The sequence below is a fragment of the Ananas comosus genome, linkage group 16, assembly GCF_001540865.1.
Source record: "Ananas comosus cultivar F153 linkage group 16, ASM154086v1, whole genome shotgun sequence".
NCBI lineage: Eukaryota > Viridiplantae > Streptophyta > Magnoliopsida > Poales > Bromeliaceae > Ananas > Ananas comosus.
In genome coordinates, this window is record NC_033636.1 from 10,983,171 (window position 1) to 11,002,869 (window position 19,699).

Here is a 19,699-nt window from a genome sequence, read left to right on the forward strand (position 1 = left end):
CAATATCAATCTGTTTTTTTTCTTAAAGAATTGTCTGCAGACGGAGAAAAAAAAAATGAGTGCAACGTCAATTCGATAAGATGGCAAGTTTAAGTGGGGACAGAAATTGATGGAATCAGAGAATTGCAACCGAGGGAATCATACATCTTACACAGGTCAAAAATTTGTATTGCAAATAAATAAGGAGTGTTACAGTGTGGCCTGGAGAAGAATCAATTATATTCCTCGCTCAGACATGAACAGAAAACACAAATAGAATTAAATAAACGTTTATAATTTGGGCCTGCACTCCGTTCCTTTCTGGTCCTCTCTTAATAAATGTTACATTACTATCACCCGCATAAAAAATAAAAAATAAAAAAAAAAAGATTTGATACCTGAGTTGCCTTCTAATAAGTTCACCTTAGCACCATTCATTCTGGGATGCTAATAGTATTCCAACGGACAAAATTTGACGTAGCCAACGGCTACAGTTTCTGCATCAGAACGCTTCTTCCTCCAAACTGATAACAGTCGAGCATTTTGCAAATAAAACCTTCAGGATTTCTGTTTCTTCAATTTCCCTCTGTCACTGTCATTTTCTTTCCTTTTGGCTTTAACCATTTCCTTATGCTTTCCTGGTCGATCCCTCTTTCTCCTGTTGGATTTCGCACTAAGTGTCCCACTTGAGGATGCCTTTCCTTCATTTTGAAAAGCCTCCTCATAGTCACCTTCTCTATGTACAATTGCATATTGCTCCAGGTATTCCGGATTCACATTACCTTCATTATATGTTTTTATCTTTTCCTGAAAGCGGTCGTATTTACTTCATAAAACAAACTAAAAAACAAATGGAAAAAAAAGGGGTCCAAGTTAAAAGTGCCCACCATTACTTTCCTTACTACTGCCTTGAGATCTGCATCCAACGTCTCATGTTCAGGGGCAATTTCAACCTAATGATAAAGAATGGGCTTGAGCTTAGCTTTGTATTTACCTCAAGTTACAAGGATGATAACAAGTTCTCCAAAATGCCATTGTTAATCTTGAAATCATAACAAATTCTAGAATTACTGCTCATGTTTTTAATACAACATCATAGAATCTGGAAAAGAAAGCATTTTCAGATGTTTCATCGCTATTTTCTAAAACTTATTTCTGTACTGATTTCCAAAGTGCTTCACTAGAAGTCACTAATCAAAATAGTTCAGTTTTCTACTGTTTCAATTGGCCAAGCTCATCTCATTGAACTTGTACTAGAATCAGGTAAGGGAAAGTAGCATTAGAGGCATAAATTCCTCGGCTTTTATGTATTCTTCATAAAATTGGAAGCAGCTTACTTTTGAGTCCTACAGAGGGCTAATATTACCAATATTTATTATGGATGCCATCTTTTGTTAAATGATATAACTAATAACCCAGATGTGGTTCTCCCAATTTGCACAATGCCAAAAGAAATAAAATGTAAAAGTAATTCCCGCTAATTCACTTCTTTAAGTTGAGGTAAAGTTGCATGGATTTCATTTGACGCAACGCTGTAGAGATAGCCAAACAACCTTTTCATCACCTTGATGAGTAACAATAGGATCTGGTCTAATTCCACTATTCCTAGGAAGTAAGTCACCAATTGAATAATAATATAAATGCTTCTTGGAAAATCCCTTAATTTCAAAGAAATCACTATTGACCCTCAGTTTTGGAGTTTTAGTTACTGACCTTGAGAGAAGAAAAGTCTTTGTTTTGCAGACCCATGCAGAATAAAACTGAGGCTTGGGACGGCGATAATGTTACAGGAAGCTTTTCTTGGAAATACTGATGTGCTAGAGTGGGCATAAGATCAAGAATCTGTGAAATTGAGAACTTCAAAATTAGGTATAGCAGAGGCAAGCGACAAGTTCAAAAAGAAGGGTAAAAGAAGAGAAACGGTTTGAAGATTATAAAAAGTAATTTTAAGGTATAAAGCTAGCTTCCACGGAGTTCAGAGAAAAAACTATGCATTGACATCAGAAGGAAGCTAAGAGGATCCATGATTAATCTCTTAGCACAACTTACTGTATGATAATCGGCACGGTTGCTGGTATATGCCTCTAGTCGTTTCATGTCATACGGGGACAATAGGTCCCGCAGTTTCTTAAAATTACCATCCATGTCAGCCGATCTGGGTTCGTGGTTTGTAGAACCTGGCTTTGATTCCAAAATGCTACCACAAGTTCCAAGAGGCAATATAAGCATATAGATGCATAATTTCCAAAGTTAAAAAGAAAGGAAAAAAGAGAGAGAAGAGGGGGGCCAGGGGATTGACCAACCCCTGCAAATATGTGAAAATATGCGAAGTTTGGTGTTCGCGTTTCTACCCCACTTATTTGCACTGTGCCCCTGCCCAAGAAAAGCTGTGTTTTGCGTGTATACCCCGGCAAGGACATGAATGGAAATAGATACAGTTTGCCAGGTCACACATGTAAATCCCAACTTTATGGAGGTATGTGTGTAATATCACATATTTGCAGGGGATATAAACGCAAGGAATTTAAACAAAAGCGGGGGAAAGACAAGACTGTCAACCTCCTTGCAAGTTTAGAATCAAGCGTGCGAAAAGTAGTGCCCAGAAGCCGCATAAATCTTTGTCTGAAATCTGAACACCCAAAATATTAACTATAAGGAGAAAGGGTTGGAAAAATGGGCATACGAAAAAAAAAGGGGCAAATACCGGCAAGATCTCACCTTGATGAAACGGAGCTAGAAACCCACAATAAGTTGATTCACTAACTTCGATTTCATCGTTATTCAATGGCTTCAGGACCATGCAAGTATGCTCACCAGTCACAGCACTCTGGACATCAAATTATAGAAGACTGTAAATATATCCAAGGTTAAAACATCAGACCACAAAACAATGGCAGAAAATGATCATATTATGAATATTAACTGGAATATGGCCAACATAGAATGGATAAAAATTATGCTTCCTCCAAAACCGAAAGAGATCATATGTTAATCCAAAAGAAACACCAAGGTAGTGGAGCTTTTCAGGAGGGCGTTCATGAAGATGCACAAGAAGAGGAGGAAGGTTTGCTCTGGGCTTTATATTCTCTTCCAGTAAAGAGACCTGCATGGAAACATATTCATATTAGAGAACCAAAAAGAAATAAAACGGCATCAAGCTCAGGGGATGAAATAAAAAATCATGCGTCTTGATATGAGAAAAATAAATTGATTCTGATCTGAACACTGTGACTCAATAGTACTCCAAATTTACAGAGCCTAAGAGAGTATGCGTCAGGTCACGCAAAGTATAATCAATTTAATGCAAGATTACTGTTTATCCAAATGGAAACTTTTTCCTCCTGTTCTACATGGTGTAGAATATGATACAAGTCAAGGATGCAACCTTTTCTGCAGCTTCAGTGACATTAATTTTAGGTTCTTCCTTCTCCTCATCAACTTCCGCAAATTTCGTCATTTGGCCCTCATAGTACCTGCACCGCATACATAGTTTTAGACGTCGGTTCAACTGACGGAACGATGAATTAAAAGAGGGAAAAACAAAATGTTCTTACTTATAAAGAGTTCTAATAGACGATGATAAAATCCTTCTGCTTCTGATAACCAAAACTATGATAGATGACTATCAATTTTATCAACAACACATAGACTCTGCTTGCAGCTGTTTAATTCTTCTTAAGGCCTTTAATAGAAAATTCTTGATATCTAGTGTTTTATTTTACAAGCCCATGGTCCATAATTGGCCAATATGGATACAAAACTTCCAGCTCATAGATAAAGGATTAAAAAGGCATATAAAAGTAAAATGTTGCACAAACCTTGTTAAGAGCTCCACAGCAGTTGAGCCATATCCAAGCTGCAAGCATTAAACAGCAATGCACAAATATAAGAAATAATGAAAGACAAACATGACAGCGATAGAAAGGCCAGAGTAGTGTACCCCCAAGGCATTAGGATGGACAGCAATTCGCACTATTCGAGCTCCAGAAAGACTTGGAAATACATCATCTTGGAATTGTTCACAAAATTTCCACGGTATTTGGTCACCAAAAGGTTGACGACCCTCACTTAAACTTTTCATAGAGGATTTTCGTGATATTTGTCCTTCAAGACAAACCTGGAAATAAGAACAAGATGTTACATAGTCATAGAAGAAAGCAAAATGTTCAAAGAAGATAACCAAATAATCTGACCACAAGGAAGCAGTATTAACAGTTACAAGTACGTAGATATGTTTAATGTTGTCTTAACAGAGCTAAAAAGATCGCTAAAAGTTTGGTAAGAAAATATTAACTACCAAAACAACCTCTAAGCATTAGATAATCTAATTCAAATAGACTAGTCCGATGACAAAGCAACAAAAGCAAAGAATTTGACAAATAAAAGCAGATGATAACAGAAAAGAGAAACATGACACTAACACATGAAGGTGCATGGTCAAAATCAGATATGATAAAACAGATAACTTGACATCAAAATATTATCTTTTCCAAACAAAATCATGTTTTACATTTCCACAAAATTACAGAAAATTTAACAACAATCTCCTGAAAGACCAAAGTAATCTCACTGCCTTGATAGCTTGTGGTCCTGGCAAGCCCTAAGGCTAAACTATGATATAGATATCAATATAGCAGATATGCAAAGTATCATATAATTTAAATAAGTAGAATGGAGGATTTAAACCTGAACAACACACAAAATATCTGGGAGCTGATATTTTGACTCATCAATGGGACCTGCAAAACATGTGGTAGCCATTAAGTAGCTCAATAATAAGAATAATTTAAAACCATATAATGATAGGAAGTGGTGCCCATGATTTTCAAAGATGATAAATCACGTAATATTCCATACCTAGCAATACAAACAGCTGGTGGGCTGGTGCATCAGCCATCAACTGCAAATCATTCGGTGAATTTTTGTAGTGCGAGGCAACATAAAGAGCCATCATTCGCTGAATATTCAAGTTAGAATAGCAAGCATAAGTCCATTTTACAATATAGTAATCTCGCAGAACTTTCCGTAGCAGATGATTTACAATAGAATGAGATGCAAGTACAAGAAACAGTCTATGGAAATATATATGGAAAGTAACAGAAGGGAAAAAAACCTGCAAAAACATCTCACTCTCTTTGTGGTATGAGAAAAGTGTATCTCGGTTGACATAGTAGAGATCACATTCTCTTGGATTAGGCAGTCTAGGAGAATAGAAAAATCATCAATATATATACAAAAGAAATGGAATATAAGAAACCATCAATGGAGAAATACTTACCTACTAATATTTGGAATGGATTTGGCAACATCCAAGCATAGTAAACTATTAAGCCAGGACTCTATTGGATCGCCAGAGGCATATCTAATAGATTCATTCAATTCAATCTTCTTGAAGAGCCTACCTACAATCCCCCCCCAAAAAAAACAAAGATGAAAATCAATTTTGTAATCAGATTATTACTAGGCAAACCACGGAAATTGTATTATCTGCTTGAGAAAATAGTAGAGCATGCAAAGGTGGTGTAATTCTATCTTACAAAGTGAAAAAAATTGCAAGGATGTTCCATTAGATGAACTGAAACAACAATACAAAATTTACCAGATTTGGGGCCATCGGTACTTTGCATAGATATCTGACTTTGTGATTCCAATTGTTGGAGAAGCTTCAGAGACAAGGAGCGTCCCGTCCCTTCATAGCTTTAAAATGAAAATGAATGAATACATAATGCATACAAATGTATCTATAGAATGTTTAAGTACATGTAGGCATATATATTATTGAGGAGAAAGGAAAGAAAAGGAACAAAAAGCAACAGCATAACTTACCCATTGACAGTTGATGAGAGGAAGACCAGATATGGTCCAAGTAAGGACTTTACAATAGGCAATGGAATAGCTGCAGCTTCATCAATAACAAGGAGCTCAACTTGAGAAAGCTTTCCATGCTCATGCGGCTTCATATACTATTAATAAAAGCAACTTCTTAGAAGAAAATGGATGTGTGTGTAAAACTTGTGATAACAAGCTGTTTTGGCAGATAATCATCAACAACTATATTTTACACGTCAAACGAAAAAAACTTAATATGTACTTCAATTATATTAAAAACAAATGCACCTCAAAAGTTAATATATCATTTTGAGAAAGAAATATGTCAGTGAATAAGGAGTATTTTCATATCAAAAAGTAAAAACATTGTCAGAACTCAGAAGTAATCTTCTGCAGAAAACCCAGAGCATGTACTTTGGATCAAACTATATTAAAATAGCACAGAACTCATAGCACCTGACTCTACTATTTAATATATTAAATAAATTTTTGGTGACAGAGAAACATTAAAAAAATGACATGTGGGAATATAAGATAGGCAGTAGAAGGATTTACTTTACCTGGATTGTTTGGCGATGTTGTTTGTAGACATTTATTTGAACCGTTGCTTTCTTCAGTTCTGAATCAGTGCTCTTCACCACATCATAATGCAAATGCTCCTAGAAGTAATGGGAAATAAAATGATTTATTTATAAGCATATAGCAAAAGAAAAGATAGATCCTGATAGGAAAATATTCTACTCTCCAGAAGCCAATAGGAAAAAGAAACAAGTACATAGTTTGAATCTTCTTCAGGCTCATATATATCTATGATTCTTGAAAAGAAAATATTGAGCTGGATCTACAAGTATAAGTAAATTCAGCAATGTAATCAGACGGAAAGATTTGTTTCCTAATTGCAACTCAAGATAATTCCGTTAACCTTCCCTAGAAACTAAGACGTGGCCAAGCCCTAACATTCCTTTTTATATACAACAAGCCAAGTTTACCTATCAATATATAAACTACACGTGTATGTGTTGCAGCATAACGTTTCCAATATACATTATCAACATACAATCATATATATAGGTATACATACAGAACCTTGTATTCCAAAGCATTAATTCCCTTGCAGACAAACTCAAATAGAGTTTTGAGATTTTCTGGGCTGGGAGCAGTTACAAAAATATTCGAATACCTGAAGAAAAGAAAAGAAAAAGGGGGGGGGGGAAAGGATCAACAATAATAGTAACGAGTAAATTGCATTTAAGAAAGCGATTAGAGACCGCTAAGCTAAAATCCAAAGCAACGAAAAAAAAAAAAAAGCAAAACGAAAGTTTTGCTTGATTCAAGCATATAACCCTGCAACAACAGCTCCTGCAACAGCTAGACCCAGAGCAGCTGATTTCCCACGCCCACGAGCAGCAATTAAGGCAACAGTGTTCCGTAGTGTTCTATCCAAAATAGCTTCAAGAAAATCAATCACAGCTTTCCCCTGTACGTTAAATTTAACCAGATGCTCACTGAAGAAAAATATCTTGGAGGCAAAAGCATTACGAGTTTAATTAGGGCAAAGGTGGGAAATAGCAGCACAAAAGATGGGGCTCGAACCTGATCCAAAGTGCAACACTTTCCAATTAAAGGGCCAACTGGGAAATCCTCACGGAATTGTTCCTTTAGATCCTTCAATTCCCGCTCCCCTTCAGATAACCCCTCAGGATCCTTTACAAGAAGTGGAAGTGCAGACCAAGATCATTACAGAAACCTAAAGAAGCAACAATGTTTGCCCTCCTAGCCTAGTTTCTGCTTTCAGCAGTAGCCACCTCTAGTAGAGATTAAAGTGTTTGGTAAATAGAAAATTTTGGAGTTCCTACTAAAGTTGGGAGCAGAAATGAGATTCTAAGTCTCAATAGCTGAAGCTCCAATCTGGATTTTCTACTTTTGATGCAGAGAGAGGCTCTTAGGAGGAATCTCAATGAAAAAGGCTATAAGTGCTTCTTCTAACAGTACTAGTTTAGAAGAACAATATATAGGAGGCCAAACAGGCTGGTAGGTCACTAAGTGCTTTTTCATAATTCTTTATCAAAAGAGCATATCAAATTTTGCTCTATGTTCTGCCGGAAAGAGAAATATGCATGCAGTAAACTAAATTGTGTAATAAAATTCCACAGAGATGACCATACCTCCATGACTGATACAGGTTTAATTGATCTTATATGGGATGATATTGGTAATATGTTAAGCTCATCATCCATTACAACACAGGCCTTGCATGTCGCAATAGATAGTAAGAACCTCTCGTTAAACCTTGTAGCAGCCTGCGAATGAGACTCTGTTCGAAACCTCTCATGCACATCCTGAAATAAGTATATGAAACATCAACAAGAAATCAACAAGAAAGAGAAAGTTTTGTAGGTTAACAAAGAAAAAGAGAGAATGGGGAATTATCTGAAGATAAAGGAAAAAAAAACAAAAACAAATTGGACAGTCAGATATGTTCATATGCATGAATTATGAGAATCATGGGCCATCGGGAAAAGATAATGCTCACAACGCTTAAAACATTAGAGTAGGAGGTTTAGATAAATCTAAGAGAAGCAAAGTTATGTGGCTGAAAATAAAGAAAACTGATCACTAGGATAAAACTTTATATTGAAATATAAAGAAAGCTGGTCATTTGAACAAAACTTTTATATTACAAGTATTTGTCAAATAAAAAAGCCAACATTGTGTAGAGCTCTACATAAAAGCTTTAGGATTCATGTCTAGTTAATAATATTAACTCTTTTTATTTTCTTTTGCTGAATTAAGATCTCATTAATCCAATAAAATAAGTGAAACCCGTTACAAATTTTACAAAAAGACTACATCTTAAAAACGAGGCTACTATCAAGTATCAACTCTCTTTTCACAAAACGACTACCCTAAAAGTCATTGGATGAAGAAAGCCTACCATGACCATGGTGTACAGACTAGTAAGAGAAGAAAGAGAACGAAGCAAGAGCACTATCAAACCACCACCCTCGACAGTCTCAATAGTTCTTGCTAGGAGATTGGGTGTCAATGCCTCAAAGTCCTACAAAGGAGCATGGAGTTCACGTTAATGGGGGGAAAAAACAACAAAGGTAGATTGTAGACTGACAACTGGAATCAAATATAAATGACAACCTGGAGGATGCACATGCCAAATGTATTTCCAAGAATTCTCTCTGATTCTCTATACAAGCAATATTTTATATCAGCAGTTTCCAGAAAAAGGGAAAAGGGATCTGCTTTTTCAGGGTCCATCAGTCCTCGCTGCATCAGCTTCTTTATCTGCTTTGCTCGTTTCTTCTTGTGACTAATCAAGATTTATCAGTAGAGTTAGGAAAATATGATGATATAAGAAACCAGATTAAAAGAGAAAACAACTCGATATCCTGCCAAATAAGCACCTGCTCACCAAAAGGAGCAAAATTAACTTCACAACCTGCCAGGACTAGTTCACCTGGGATCACGATTGCAAATTCCAATGTGCACTTCCCGTGTCCTTAACGCATTTGATGTATTTGTGAGTTTCAGTTCCATTAAATTCAAGATAAGCAGTTAATTATTTTGCCACACACAGGATCAAATCCAATTTGGAACTTTGTTGGATTAGAACTGGAGAGAGAGAGAGAGAGAGAGAGAGAGAGAGAGAGAGAGAGAGTCCCAACCCATCGCAGAGCCAGATCGAACTCAATATAATCATTATTGAAGTTAAATAACATATATTATAAATTCCTATAGGCTAAATATAAGAATATTTCACACCTAAACTAACTAATATCCTTGATTCACCTTCTTCAGTGTCCTGCTAGGAGATATATCAGGTCCACTTGGTTAGAGTGGAACACAATGCTGAGTTTCCAAACAAAAATATAAACTTCCAATTGCACTGGAAGCACACATAATTGACACTTAAGGGCCCATATTGCTCGGGTTAGTAGCATCATACACCAGGTCAAAGTGCAAGGCTATGAGCTAAACTAAACTATCTAATAACAGCCACATTTTCCATCAAACTGTCTACTTGAAAATTTGGCTATTGCATTCAAGGGAAGACATTGTAAAAAAGGCTCGTATAAGAACAGTATCCTAGAAAGTAGGAACAATTCTTTTGCATTAAAATTAAGAACAAGAACCTGCTGATCTCAAGCTTCTCCTTATAGCACCATAGTACTGTAGGGCGAGATTTTACAACCGCCTTGCTGCGCATGTAGTTGAGATTCACAATCTGTCACCATTAAAATGTCCAATTAGCTCAAAAAGTGTAATAGAAAGTAAACAGTATTACTGAATCACGCCTCACACACACATCAGTAATGAAAAAAATTAAAAAATATATTTTTAACAGATAAACTACTTTGATTTAACTAGTAAGTTAATCGGGGCCGCTTAACAATTAAACTCATTTAATAATTGATAATTCGAACGTAGCAAAGTTCAACTGTTCTTCATCGCGGCCATCTCGGAACTCGCCCATTAATGCAAAGACAATCAGCATGTACAATCCATTAATCGGTGTTGCTTACAGAAGAATACACTCTCAGTTTCTAATACATTAATGGTGCGAGGGAGCCAAAAATCGAATTTTCGGGGCCTATACGGATGCTCCTTAGTGAAGAAATTGCGAGGATGAGGAGGAGACCTGGTCGCGGGACTTGTCGCCGACGATGATGAACATGGAGCGGTGCCTGAGCTTGACGCCATTCTCGATTAGGGTTCGGATGCGATCGTCCACCTTCTTCCTCATCGTCCCAGGCGAGCTCGGGCGCGGTCAGTCGAAGTAGCGGGCGGAGGAAGGACTTCGCAGCGGCGGCGGCGGCGGCGGCGGCGGAGGAGGAGAAAGAGGAGGAGGTGGAGGAGGAAGGGAATAATGGCGACAGGCGAAGAGGTTTAAGGAGGAAGAAGACGAGGGTTTTGGTCCTTGAGTACAATGAGGGGAAAGGCTTCGTTCCAATGGGCCCATATTTTGTGGGCTCGCGGGTGCGATACGTGCCAGATCTATCTGCCGGTCCTGATTACTGAACTACGGCCTAATAGGCCTAAATACGGCCTAGAAGTGACCTGGGGTGACGATCGCCGAGCCCAACCGTCTCTGACCTTATCCGACGTGATCGTGAGTGCCATAGGGCCTAATCTATCCAATGGGCCGAATACTGAACTGGAGTCCAATGGGCCCAAAATCTGCCCACCTCTCATTATTTAGCGAGGCTACAATTTTGGAGAGGGCAAGCCCCTGTGCACCCCGTTCGCCAGGTCAGCCGTGGACCTTTTTTTTTAATTAATACTTTAATTCGACGTTCAAGAATGAAATTAACACCAAGGTCAAGCTTAGAGATCAAAACTGAAATCTAGACCATACTACTGAGTTTACATTGAAATTCTAAGAACGAACTTGAAACTGCGGCGATCGTTGGGGCGACATTGAATCTAAGTCAAATTCTGGGGAGAAATCTCTAATTAGCCCTTTTTTATCTCAAATTTTGGGGTCAAAACTGTTTAATATAATCTGCCATGCTGTGAGATGGTGTTGACGGATTGGTAGGGACATTGAAATAGTCAAATTCTGAGGAGAGATCTCTAATTAACCCTTTTTTATGTCAAATTTTGGGAGCAAAACTGTTTGATTTAATCTGAGTCAAATTCTGATGTTTAAATATAATATGCCGTGAGAAGGTGTTGACGGATTGATAGGGAATCAGATATAGGCGTGGTCAGATTATTTAGGGAATCGGATATAGCCGCGGTTAGATTACTTTAGGATTTCTGAGATGAAGTGGCCTGAGGTCCAAAAGTGAATAACGTCGTAGTTGGCCCCAACTGTATATATATACATATGAAAACAATAAAAATTTTAAAAAAGGGAAGTAAAAAAAGAATGACGAGTTATTTCTCCCGAGGAAGATGGAGCACAATATTTAAGAGTGACTCCGCGTAGCTACCCAACATATGAAAATGAACCCAAAATAAAAAATAAAAAAAAAGAAGAGTTTCTAAAGATAAATAATAGATCGAGGTGTGATGTCCATTAGACTTGCCAAATCACTAACGGAGACGGTACGCGGAAGGGAGTTCCCGTGATCGTCGAGCAACTGTAGATCATAATATTATCACTGTGGTTCAAACATAAAATGGACGTACAGAAATCTGAACAGCAACGAGACGAGTAATCAACTATCGTGAACTTTACAAATAGCTACATATACGAATTACTGAAAAATTGAATATTCACTGAGCACTCTACAAACATAATGCATGTTCAACCAGAGTTAAAAAGGTGCCTCTAATCACTGTCGATTCGAGCGAAGTAAACGAAAATGAGCAGCGAAGGAATCATAGTCCGGTAGTTTAGGGTGAATATGAGAAGCACTACTCGAAGTTGAGGAAGCTTCCGCCGATGCTGATCCTGCGGTAATGGTTGCGGTTGTTGCATCATTCTCATCTTCTACAAGACGAGCTTGATTACTGCCAAGTGCTGATGACTTTGAAGCTTCCTTGAATGATGGAGATGCCGACTCCAAAGGTTTTGTAGAAGGTTGTTGAATCAACAAATCCGACCGCATAGATATTTCTTCACCATCTAAAATTTTCTCAGGTGTTGCACCTGGAAAAGGCTCACGATTTCTCCACTTCCTGCGCGTACTTTCCACTTGCTTATTAATTTCTTTACTAGGTTCGGTGTGAGTTTTAGAAATACCACCTTTTGTGCCCTCTGATGTTGTGCCTTTTGTCCTTCTTGAAAGCTTTATATCTCCACTTCCTCTTCTTCCAATGTCTTGGACTGGCTCCAAATCCTCTACCTCGTTACCACCGAAATCAAAATAATTTACTGGCCTTCTTGATTTCGATTCTTTGGATTCTGTTTGGCCTGGTTTGCTATCATGCAGCTCATGCCCAGAATCTGCAGCGCTCAAAAAGCTCTTAGTTGATGATTTCCAAGCAGTAGGAGAAATATCTGGTGTTTCTTTTATTGGAGTAGAAGCTCTTTCTCTGTAATTTCTTCTCGAAGTAGGCAGCAGCTTTTCTCTACTATCTGGACCAAAGTATGTTTGGGAAGATTCTAAACTTGATCCTTCTTCATATGACTCTTCAATATTCTTGAAAGCCTCATCGGACGATTGCTTGGAGGGCACAGACATATCTTGCATGGGTTTCCTCGTGTAAGGTGCATGCTGGTAACCTCTATTTTTGAGCCCACCTGTTAATTTTCCAAGGTCCAAACCCTTTTCACTTTCATAGTCATTATCAGCAATCTCAGGGTGTTTAGAAGTCGATGGCAATTGTTTCTTTGCTCCTCTTTCTTCCATGGATAAAACTTCAGATGATTGCCACAATTCTGTATCATCCAAGTTACTCAGAAGCTTGTCATTTCTATAAGATTGCTCGTCATTCGGCCGAGTCAAAGAAGATGTCTTCCCATATGTATCTGCAATGCTTGATTCAGCTTCTTTCTTTGTCTCTTTAACATCAGAGACAAAAGATGGAGAACTCCTCTTATCTTCTTTATCTTCTTGATGGTCGCCAGAATGACCAGAAACACCCAAATAAGAGTCTTTCCTTAAGACACTCTGCTTATGCAGCATAGATTCATGAATTTCATCCTCGTTATCGGAGCTGAAACCATCCGAGTCAAAAGATGGTGGCAGATCATCATCTAAACGTGGCGGGGTTGAATTTGTTTTCATCTCTTTTGCTTTGTCTTCCAGGTAGGGTCCACTCACAGGAGGGGAGAAGGGACTTCCACTACCCCAGTGTCCACTCTTTTGCTCCTTAGAACCCCAAATATTATTAGGCGAGAAAATAGAATTCTCACCAAATTTAGATGATTCTTCCCTTTTGCGTAGCGAATTGTCTCTGCTTTTATTACCAAACACCATAGGATCTTCAGTATCAGAACCATATCGATCAAAAACTGCAGTAGAAGAATCAGCAAATGTTGTATTATCAAAATGCTCATCCCAAATGGTCTCCTTGTAGATCGTAGATGTATCATTACCAGAAGAAAGCGACTTGCTATAGTTATTCGTGTTGTTATTTCCCTTCTTGTGATCATTAACTGTGAATTCCATCTCTGAGAATCTTTTCTCAGAATTATCATAGGTCCTGACATCTGTCTTTTCAATTGTGTTCCTCAGTTCATCATGATCATCCTCCATTGATGAGACGCTGGAATGGGATGGAGATGGAGACAGTCGACGTGATGTAGTATCCATACTGGAAGAATCAACAGAAGTGCTTTTCGCTTCTTTATTTAAGCTAGTTTGAGATGCTTGTGGATACGTTCTCATCCTATCAGAGCTGCTTCTATCTGGTGAATGTACAGACTGCTTATCAATATCTTCAACTTGACCTTTGCTGGGTCTGTATTTGAAACTGTTATTTGATGATTTAGATTCAGCGGAATTCTGTCTAGCAAGTTCAGCAGCAGCCCTAGCAGCGAAGCTAGCTCTTTCTGCAGACTCTGCTGCTGCCTGAGCAGCAGAGGCCGCATCCTTGAATTCAATTTTCCAATTTGTCTTATTAAAAGAAGCTTTGTTTTCCTTCGAATGCGGAGGTTCAACTTCTTCCGTTACACCCTTAGGTTCTGTTAACAGACGTCAAAATTGTCCGTTAAAAAAAGGAAAAATCTTACTAAGAAAGTGAAGAAAATGAGAGGGCTAATTGAATTTACCCATATCAGATGTTTCTGAATAAGATTGAGAACTAAGAGGTACCGAAGTTTGAGGAGAATCGGCAATTTTCTTGTTAGAAAGCATACTATGACTGCTTGTCTCGTTGACAATTACATGTTCAGACATTCTCTTGATTGGTTCATCCTTGGGCAGGGCAGAGGGTGGCTTAAGATCAAAGGATTGCCCAAAATGAACATTGGCACTTATAAAAGTTGTAGGGCCATCCTAATCAATCATGTAAATAAAGAATTTATATGCTATTAGTAGCAAGACAATAGCCATGTAATGACAAACAAGATCTAATCTGTCATCTATCAAAAAGACCAAAAAAAAGAGAAAGAAAAATCTAAACCATAAACTTTACCAGTCGATCATCAATTGGTTGTTGAATTTGCTCCTCAATTACTTTCGGTTCCCACTTGACATTATGCTCTTCAGCTACTGCAGTCAATATTTTGAGTTTGGTCTCTATATCAGGTGCTCTAGCTGACAATTTCTCGACGACCTATATGTTGAAGATGTCAAAAAAATTTCAGAAATCTGAAATGTATTCAAATTATTCTCCATGCCACATAAATAAATCTTTTTCCCTGACTAAAGGAAGAAGACTGGGAAACTGAATAAGAAACTAACAAGATGGCTAACACCGCATTGTGGTCGAACTTCAAGAGCTGCAGTAACAAATTCTTTGCCATACTTCGCTGAAAAATGCTTGCGGATATCCATCAATTCTGGTACATCTGCACATCTTGGTGATGCAAATACTATACTAGCTATTGCTTCTTTCAGATCAATTGGACAGTTCCTATAAAGCCAAAAGAAAAAAAAAAAAGGGAAAAGAAATATTTTTAGAAGGTGAAACCATGTCAAACATGATTTCAAAGAGCAGAAAACGTAATGAGAAGAATGTAATGAGAACACTAAAGAAAAAAAACATCAATAAAAGACCGTGCCATATGACCAACTACACCAACAACATTCAAGTGGACAGAAAAAGAAGCAACTGTTTGCTTGAAAGGCAAATGAGAGTGACACCCCACTTCCCAAGGAGTCACCCATCCTAGGACTACTCTAACCCTAGCACACTTAACTCTTTTAACCTCTTGGGCCTAGACACCGCTCAAATTACTATAGCTGGGTTAAGAAGTTTAGCCCTATTATATTTCATATATAGGACTACCGAGGTTTCACAATGAGAATAAGCGTAACTTCATGAGTAGGGCCTTTACAGTATTCTGCTAAATAAACAAATCCAATATAGATTATACTAAACAATCAATTGCTTCCTGAAGTTCTATTTGATTTTGGAACAACAATGCCTGATGTTAATTTTTTTCTAAATCTCCATTACTTTTCATTGTTTTAAGTAAAAGAGAATTTGCTCCTATATACATGATGCGTCGCATTAATGTACTCCAATATACCCAAAAATAAACATAATAGAGAGAGTAGAGTTTGGCAATAGCATTTGAAATAACTGCAAGAAAACAATGAAGATTAGGTATCACCATACTTCTGTGACTCGATCATCGGCATGCGCGCCATGATAAGTTCACAGTATACTGAAATCAGATCATATGCTGACATTGTCTTCTCTTCCCTGATGACATGTTCAACCTGCAAACACAGTAGAACAAAATTAAACAAATGTTGAGTGCAACAGACTTCATTTGGTCAAGGCTTAGAATTGCAACCGATAATTAAAATCACATTCCCTTTTTGTTGATAACCAATTAATGATAATCTACTTAATGCATCATGCATGGAACTTGCTGGCCAAACACAATGGGGGAAAGCATAACAATATCCACTAGAATAATCACTACATCAGCTGGGCACAAGTTAGGGCACATGTTAGGGCTCACATACGTGCCAAGGTAGGCCAAAATGGTGAGGCAAACTAGACTTCAAATGAAAAACAGCAACTACTCATCTAATTCAAAAAAAGAAAAGGGAGAAGAAAAAATGGTTTGGGATTCTAAAATAAAACTAACAGAAAATTATTTATTTCAGTTATCCATTAAACAGAAAAGGTCCTTCAGTAATACTAAAAAAAACAAATGAAGATCTACATTAATAAGGTCAGCTCTTGAAAGGTAAGCATATTTGGAAAAAGAAGCAAAGTCCATCAAACCAATGAACACAATATGCTAATATTTATGAACAAAAATAAGTCCAAAAACAAGGAGACAGGTGGAAAAATAGAATTCAAATAAAGAAAGAGCGAAAGAGATAAATAGTAATAAAACTGAAAGTTGCTTTCTCTTTGTCCAACAACAAGAGCCAATATATGATCATAACTTTGGCCAGCAAAAAGCTACAATTAACACCAAGAAACTTTTTCGTCCCAAGAAAAAAAAAAAACCCATCAAAGAACTTCAGTCCTTCAGAAGTCCTAAAGTAAAGAATTTAAGAATTGTGTGTTAAGCTGGTCAATATACCTAAAAGACCACTGATTAGGACAATAAATAAGCAAACACCATACTGTTCGCATGATTTAACTTCAAAATAAGAAGAAACTGCCATAATGACTAGAACATAGAAGTTGTAACTTAAGTTCAACAGCACACCCTCTGATTATTAACCTTATATGCTTTTCAACAATATAATCAAGCAATTGATATCTGCCAGATGGCAAAGATCCAATTCAGTTGCTTTTCAGTTTTCAGTGATTGTTTTTCTCATACCTACGTTCTATCATTAGGTCGCAACTTAAGAATAGATGCAAGAATATGGCTAAATACATAAATATTTTGTAAATGGTTGGCAATTCAGAGGATAGACAAGGTAAACCAGACCACCAATAATCTTTCTAAAAAAACGAGAGCGATAAATGAGTACACAATACAAGAACAACAAAGACAACATCAAGGACGCACAGCATCCAACTTACAGGAGTATGTAATTTAACACAATTTCTGCCAACCTAACAGCTCCCAACTAACTGCATCTCATTCTATCAATAAATATCCTGTAGCTACCCACTAACGAAGATTCTGTTTGCGTAGTTAACCACTAACCTTGCTTGTTGGATTAAAATAAGCATGTTCCGTGTCCTCAAAAAAAGATGATTTCAAGCAGATTCCTAATTTACAAGGAACGCAGAGTCGGTGCCCCCAAGGAACAGTTCTTGAAATTGTAAGAATCGAATTACTTCCTTTGCATTAATATTGGTGGAATTAAGAAGACTAAATGAAGCCCAAAAACAAAAAACTCGAGATACAATCTGATCAGGGGAAAAAACTCTTAAATCGGAAATTTCCAACTAACCATCGAAGAACTTCAAGTACAGAGTAATACAGATGGTCAATCAGATTAGGATATATCCTAAAAATGTAAAAAATGATGATGGGGAGAATGTAAAGCTTCACAACGTGACGACATATACAATCTCACTAAAAAAATTTAAAAAAAATACTGAAGAAAACATATAAATACCATAAAAAAATTACTAAGTAAGATATCAACAAAGATCTAGTATAACTCCCGCACAACATAATCAAATGTTCAATACGACAAATAATCCCATTATGTATAAGGAATGAAATAAAAACGAACCCTGATCCGCGCGGTTTGATCTTGGCCCGTCTCCAGAAGCTGCGCCAACTCCCGCCTCATCTGCTTGATCTGCACCTCTCTCTTGTTCCTCAGAAGCTTTAAACGGGCCACCGCAAGCCTCAGCGACGTCTTGCTGTCGCCAGATCAACTCAAAAATTAACCAAAAACTCCAACAAAAATCGAGGAAACAGGACGCAAAAATCAGTAAAATCAATCAAAATCCTTCACCGAATCAGCTCAAAAATAAACCAAAAATTCCAACGCAGGATTAAAAAAAAAATAACTGCAAAATTAGTGCAAATCCTTCAATCGAGGATCGAACTAAACGAATAAGAGATCGAAATTACCATTTATCAGGCTTGAATCCCTTGGAGAGCATCCCTGACATCTTCGACTTGGCATGCATCGTGCTCTCTTCGAATTCGATCGATTCGGGGTGGAACTATCGGCTAGGAAGGAGAAGAGCTAGGGTTTGGGTAATCGACTCGAACTCTCCTCGATGTTTTTAATGCTCGATTGAGATCTCGATCGGGATAAGAAGAGGAGAGAGAGAGAGAGAGAGAGAGAGAGAGCAGTGAATTTCGTGTTGGGCGATTCGATGCACCGCGACGACTCTTTGGCTTCCTTCCAACGAGAAGGAAAAAAATTTTGGCACAAAATGACGAAGCTGTCCTCAGCGGAAAAAGCAGAGCGGCGGCCCTTTGTTTCTGTACTTGGCTTGCGATACGCGTCATCAACTGCCAGAGTTTTTCCTTTTCTGTTTTGTTCAGAGATCTCGTTAGTATTTTTTTTTAACTAGTGGAGAAAAACGATCCTGACCATAACAGGAGTTGTACATTTTGTGCTCAGTATATTTACCAAACTTTAATTTGATCTTTAGTTCTATGTTTAAATCTCGTCATACATTAAATTACATAGTTTTTAAAATTTTAGATTATTAACGTTAAGAGTTTCAATGGAGCAGAGAATTAATAGATATAATAATATAAACAAATCTAAAAGGTTTACGTACGGGCGGGTAATTTGGGATTTTAACACAAAAAAAAGAAGGGGGCAATTTCGGGAAGAGGAAGATCGGACGGGTTTATGAACGCCCCTTGCCCGCGTGCCCTATTATCGTGTGGGCCCAGTAGCCCGCAGCGACTCATTCTGGGCCGTTACACATGTACGCGCACATAAGGGAGAGCTGTACCGTCTCCATACACGATCCAACGAGAGATCCTCGTCAAAAAAGGCAACTTAATTAAGATCTCTCTCTCTTCTAAAGATGAAAAAGAGATATCCGGTCGGTAAGAAAAATAAAATAACTTCACGGACCAAATTGAATAAAGAGGTAATTAATGAATAGCAAAGTGGAAATTTATTAAAAGTAACGAGTGAAAGTTGAGTATATGCATAGACATTAGCGCAATTGAAGTAACCGTGTGGTTGGAGGGAAAGTAACGAAGTGTGTTGCCCCTTCACAAGTTTCTATAGGAGGAATTTGATTATGATAAAAGTAATTTATGCGCTGTGTAGTTCAGCAAAAAAAAAAAAAAAAAACCCATTTGGATCTCATGAAACAGTATATTACTATGTAGTTACCCGCGTTACGAAGTAGTATGGTTAAAATAAAATTTATAAAAATAAATATCAGTTTAGTATAAAAAATAATA

At 37.5% G+C, this 19,699-nt stretch overlaps 2 protein-coding genes across 4 annotated transcripts; both read right to left on the reverse strand.

Annotated features, from left to right (window-relative positions):
- Window positions 139–10,713, reverse strand: LOC109722349 (RNA cytidine acetyltransferase 1-like). 2 transcript variants are annotated; one of them, XM_020250382.1, is made up of 26 exons: window positions 10,460–10,713; window positions 9,954–10,045; window positions 8,959–9,130; window positions 8,744–8,866; window positions 7,974–8,147; window positions 7,402–7,512; window positions 7,152–7,285; window positions 6,895–6,988; window positions 6,369–6,467; window positions 5,806–5,942; window positions 5,579–5,676; window positions 5,258–5,381; window positions 5,093–5,180; window positions 4,837–4,936; window positions 4,666–4,718; window positions 3,920–4,096; window positions 3,798–3,835; window positions 3,365–3,452; window positions 2,903–3,082; window positions 2,698–2,806; window positions 2,539–2,608; window positions 2,029–2,176; window positions 1,689–1,821; window positions 1,466–1,584; window positions 867–932; window positions 139–786 (listed from the first exon to the last, which is right to left on the reverse strand). In XM_020250382.1, the coding sequence occupies exons 1-26, from the start codon at window positions 10,562–10,564 to the stop codon at window positions 538–540; spliced, it is 3,081 nt and encodes a 1,026-aa protein (XP_020105971.1). In that variant the 5' UTR covers window positions 10,565–10,713; the 3' UTR covers window positions 139–537. The 2 variants fall into 2 exon arrangements, with proteins under 2 accessions (XP_020105971.1, XP_020105970.1); XM_020250381.1 differs by lacking the exon at window positions 1,466–1,584 and having other exon boundaries at window positions 1,693–1,821.
- LOC109722289 lies at window positions 11,988–18,673 on the reverse strand. 2 transcript variants are annotated; one of them, XM_020250285.1, is made up of 8 exons: window positions 18,392–18,673; window positions 18,045–18,173; window positions 16,000–16,103; window positions 15,120–15,291; window positions 14,851–14,991; window positions 14,600–14,711; window positions 14,486–14,536; window positions 11,988–14,398 (listed from the first exon to the last, which is right to left on the reverse strand). In XM_020250285.1, the coding sequence occupies exons 1-8, from the start codon at window positions 18,392–18,394 to the stop codon at window positions 12,102–12,104; spliced, it is 3,009 nt and encodes a 1,002-aa protein (XP_020105874.1). In that variant the 5' UTR covers window positions 18,395–18,673; the 3' UTR covers window positions 11,988–12,101. The 2 variants fall into 2 exon arrangements, with proteins under 2 accessions (XP_020105874.1, XP_020105873.1); XM_020250284.1 differs by having other exon boundaries at window positions 18,045–18,177.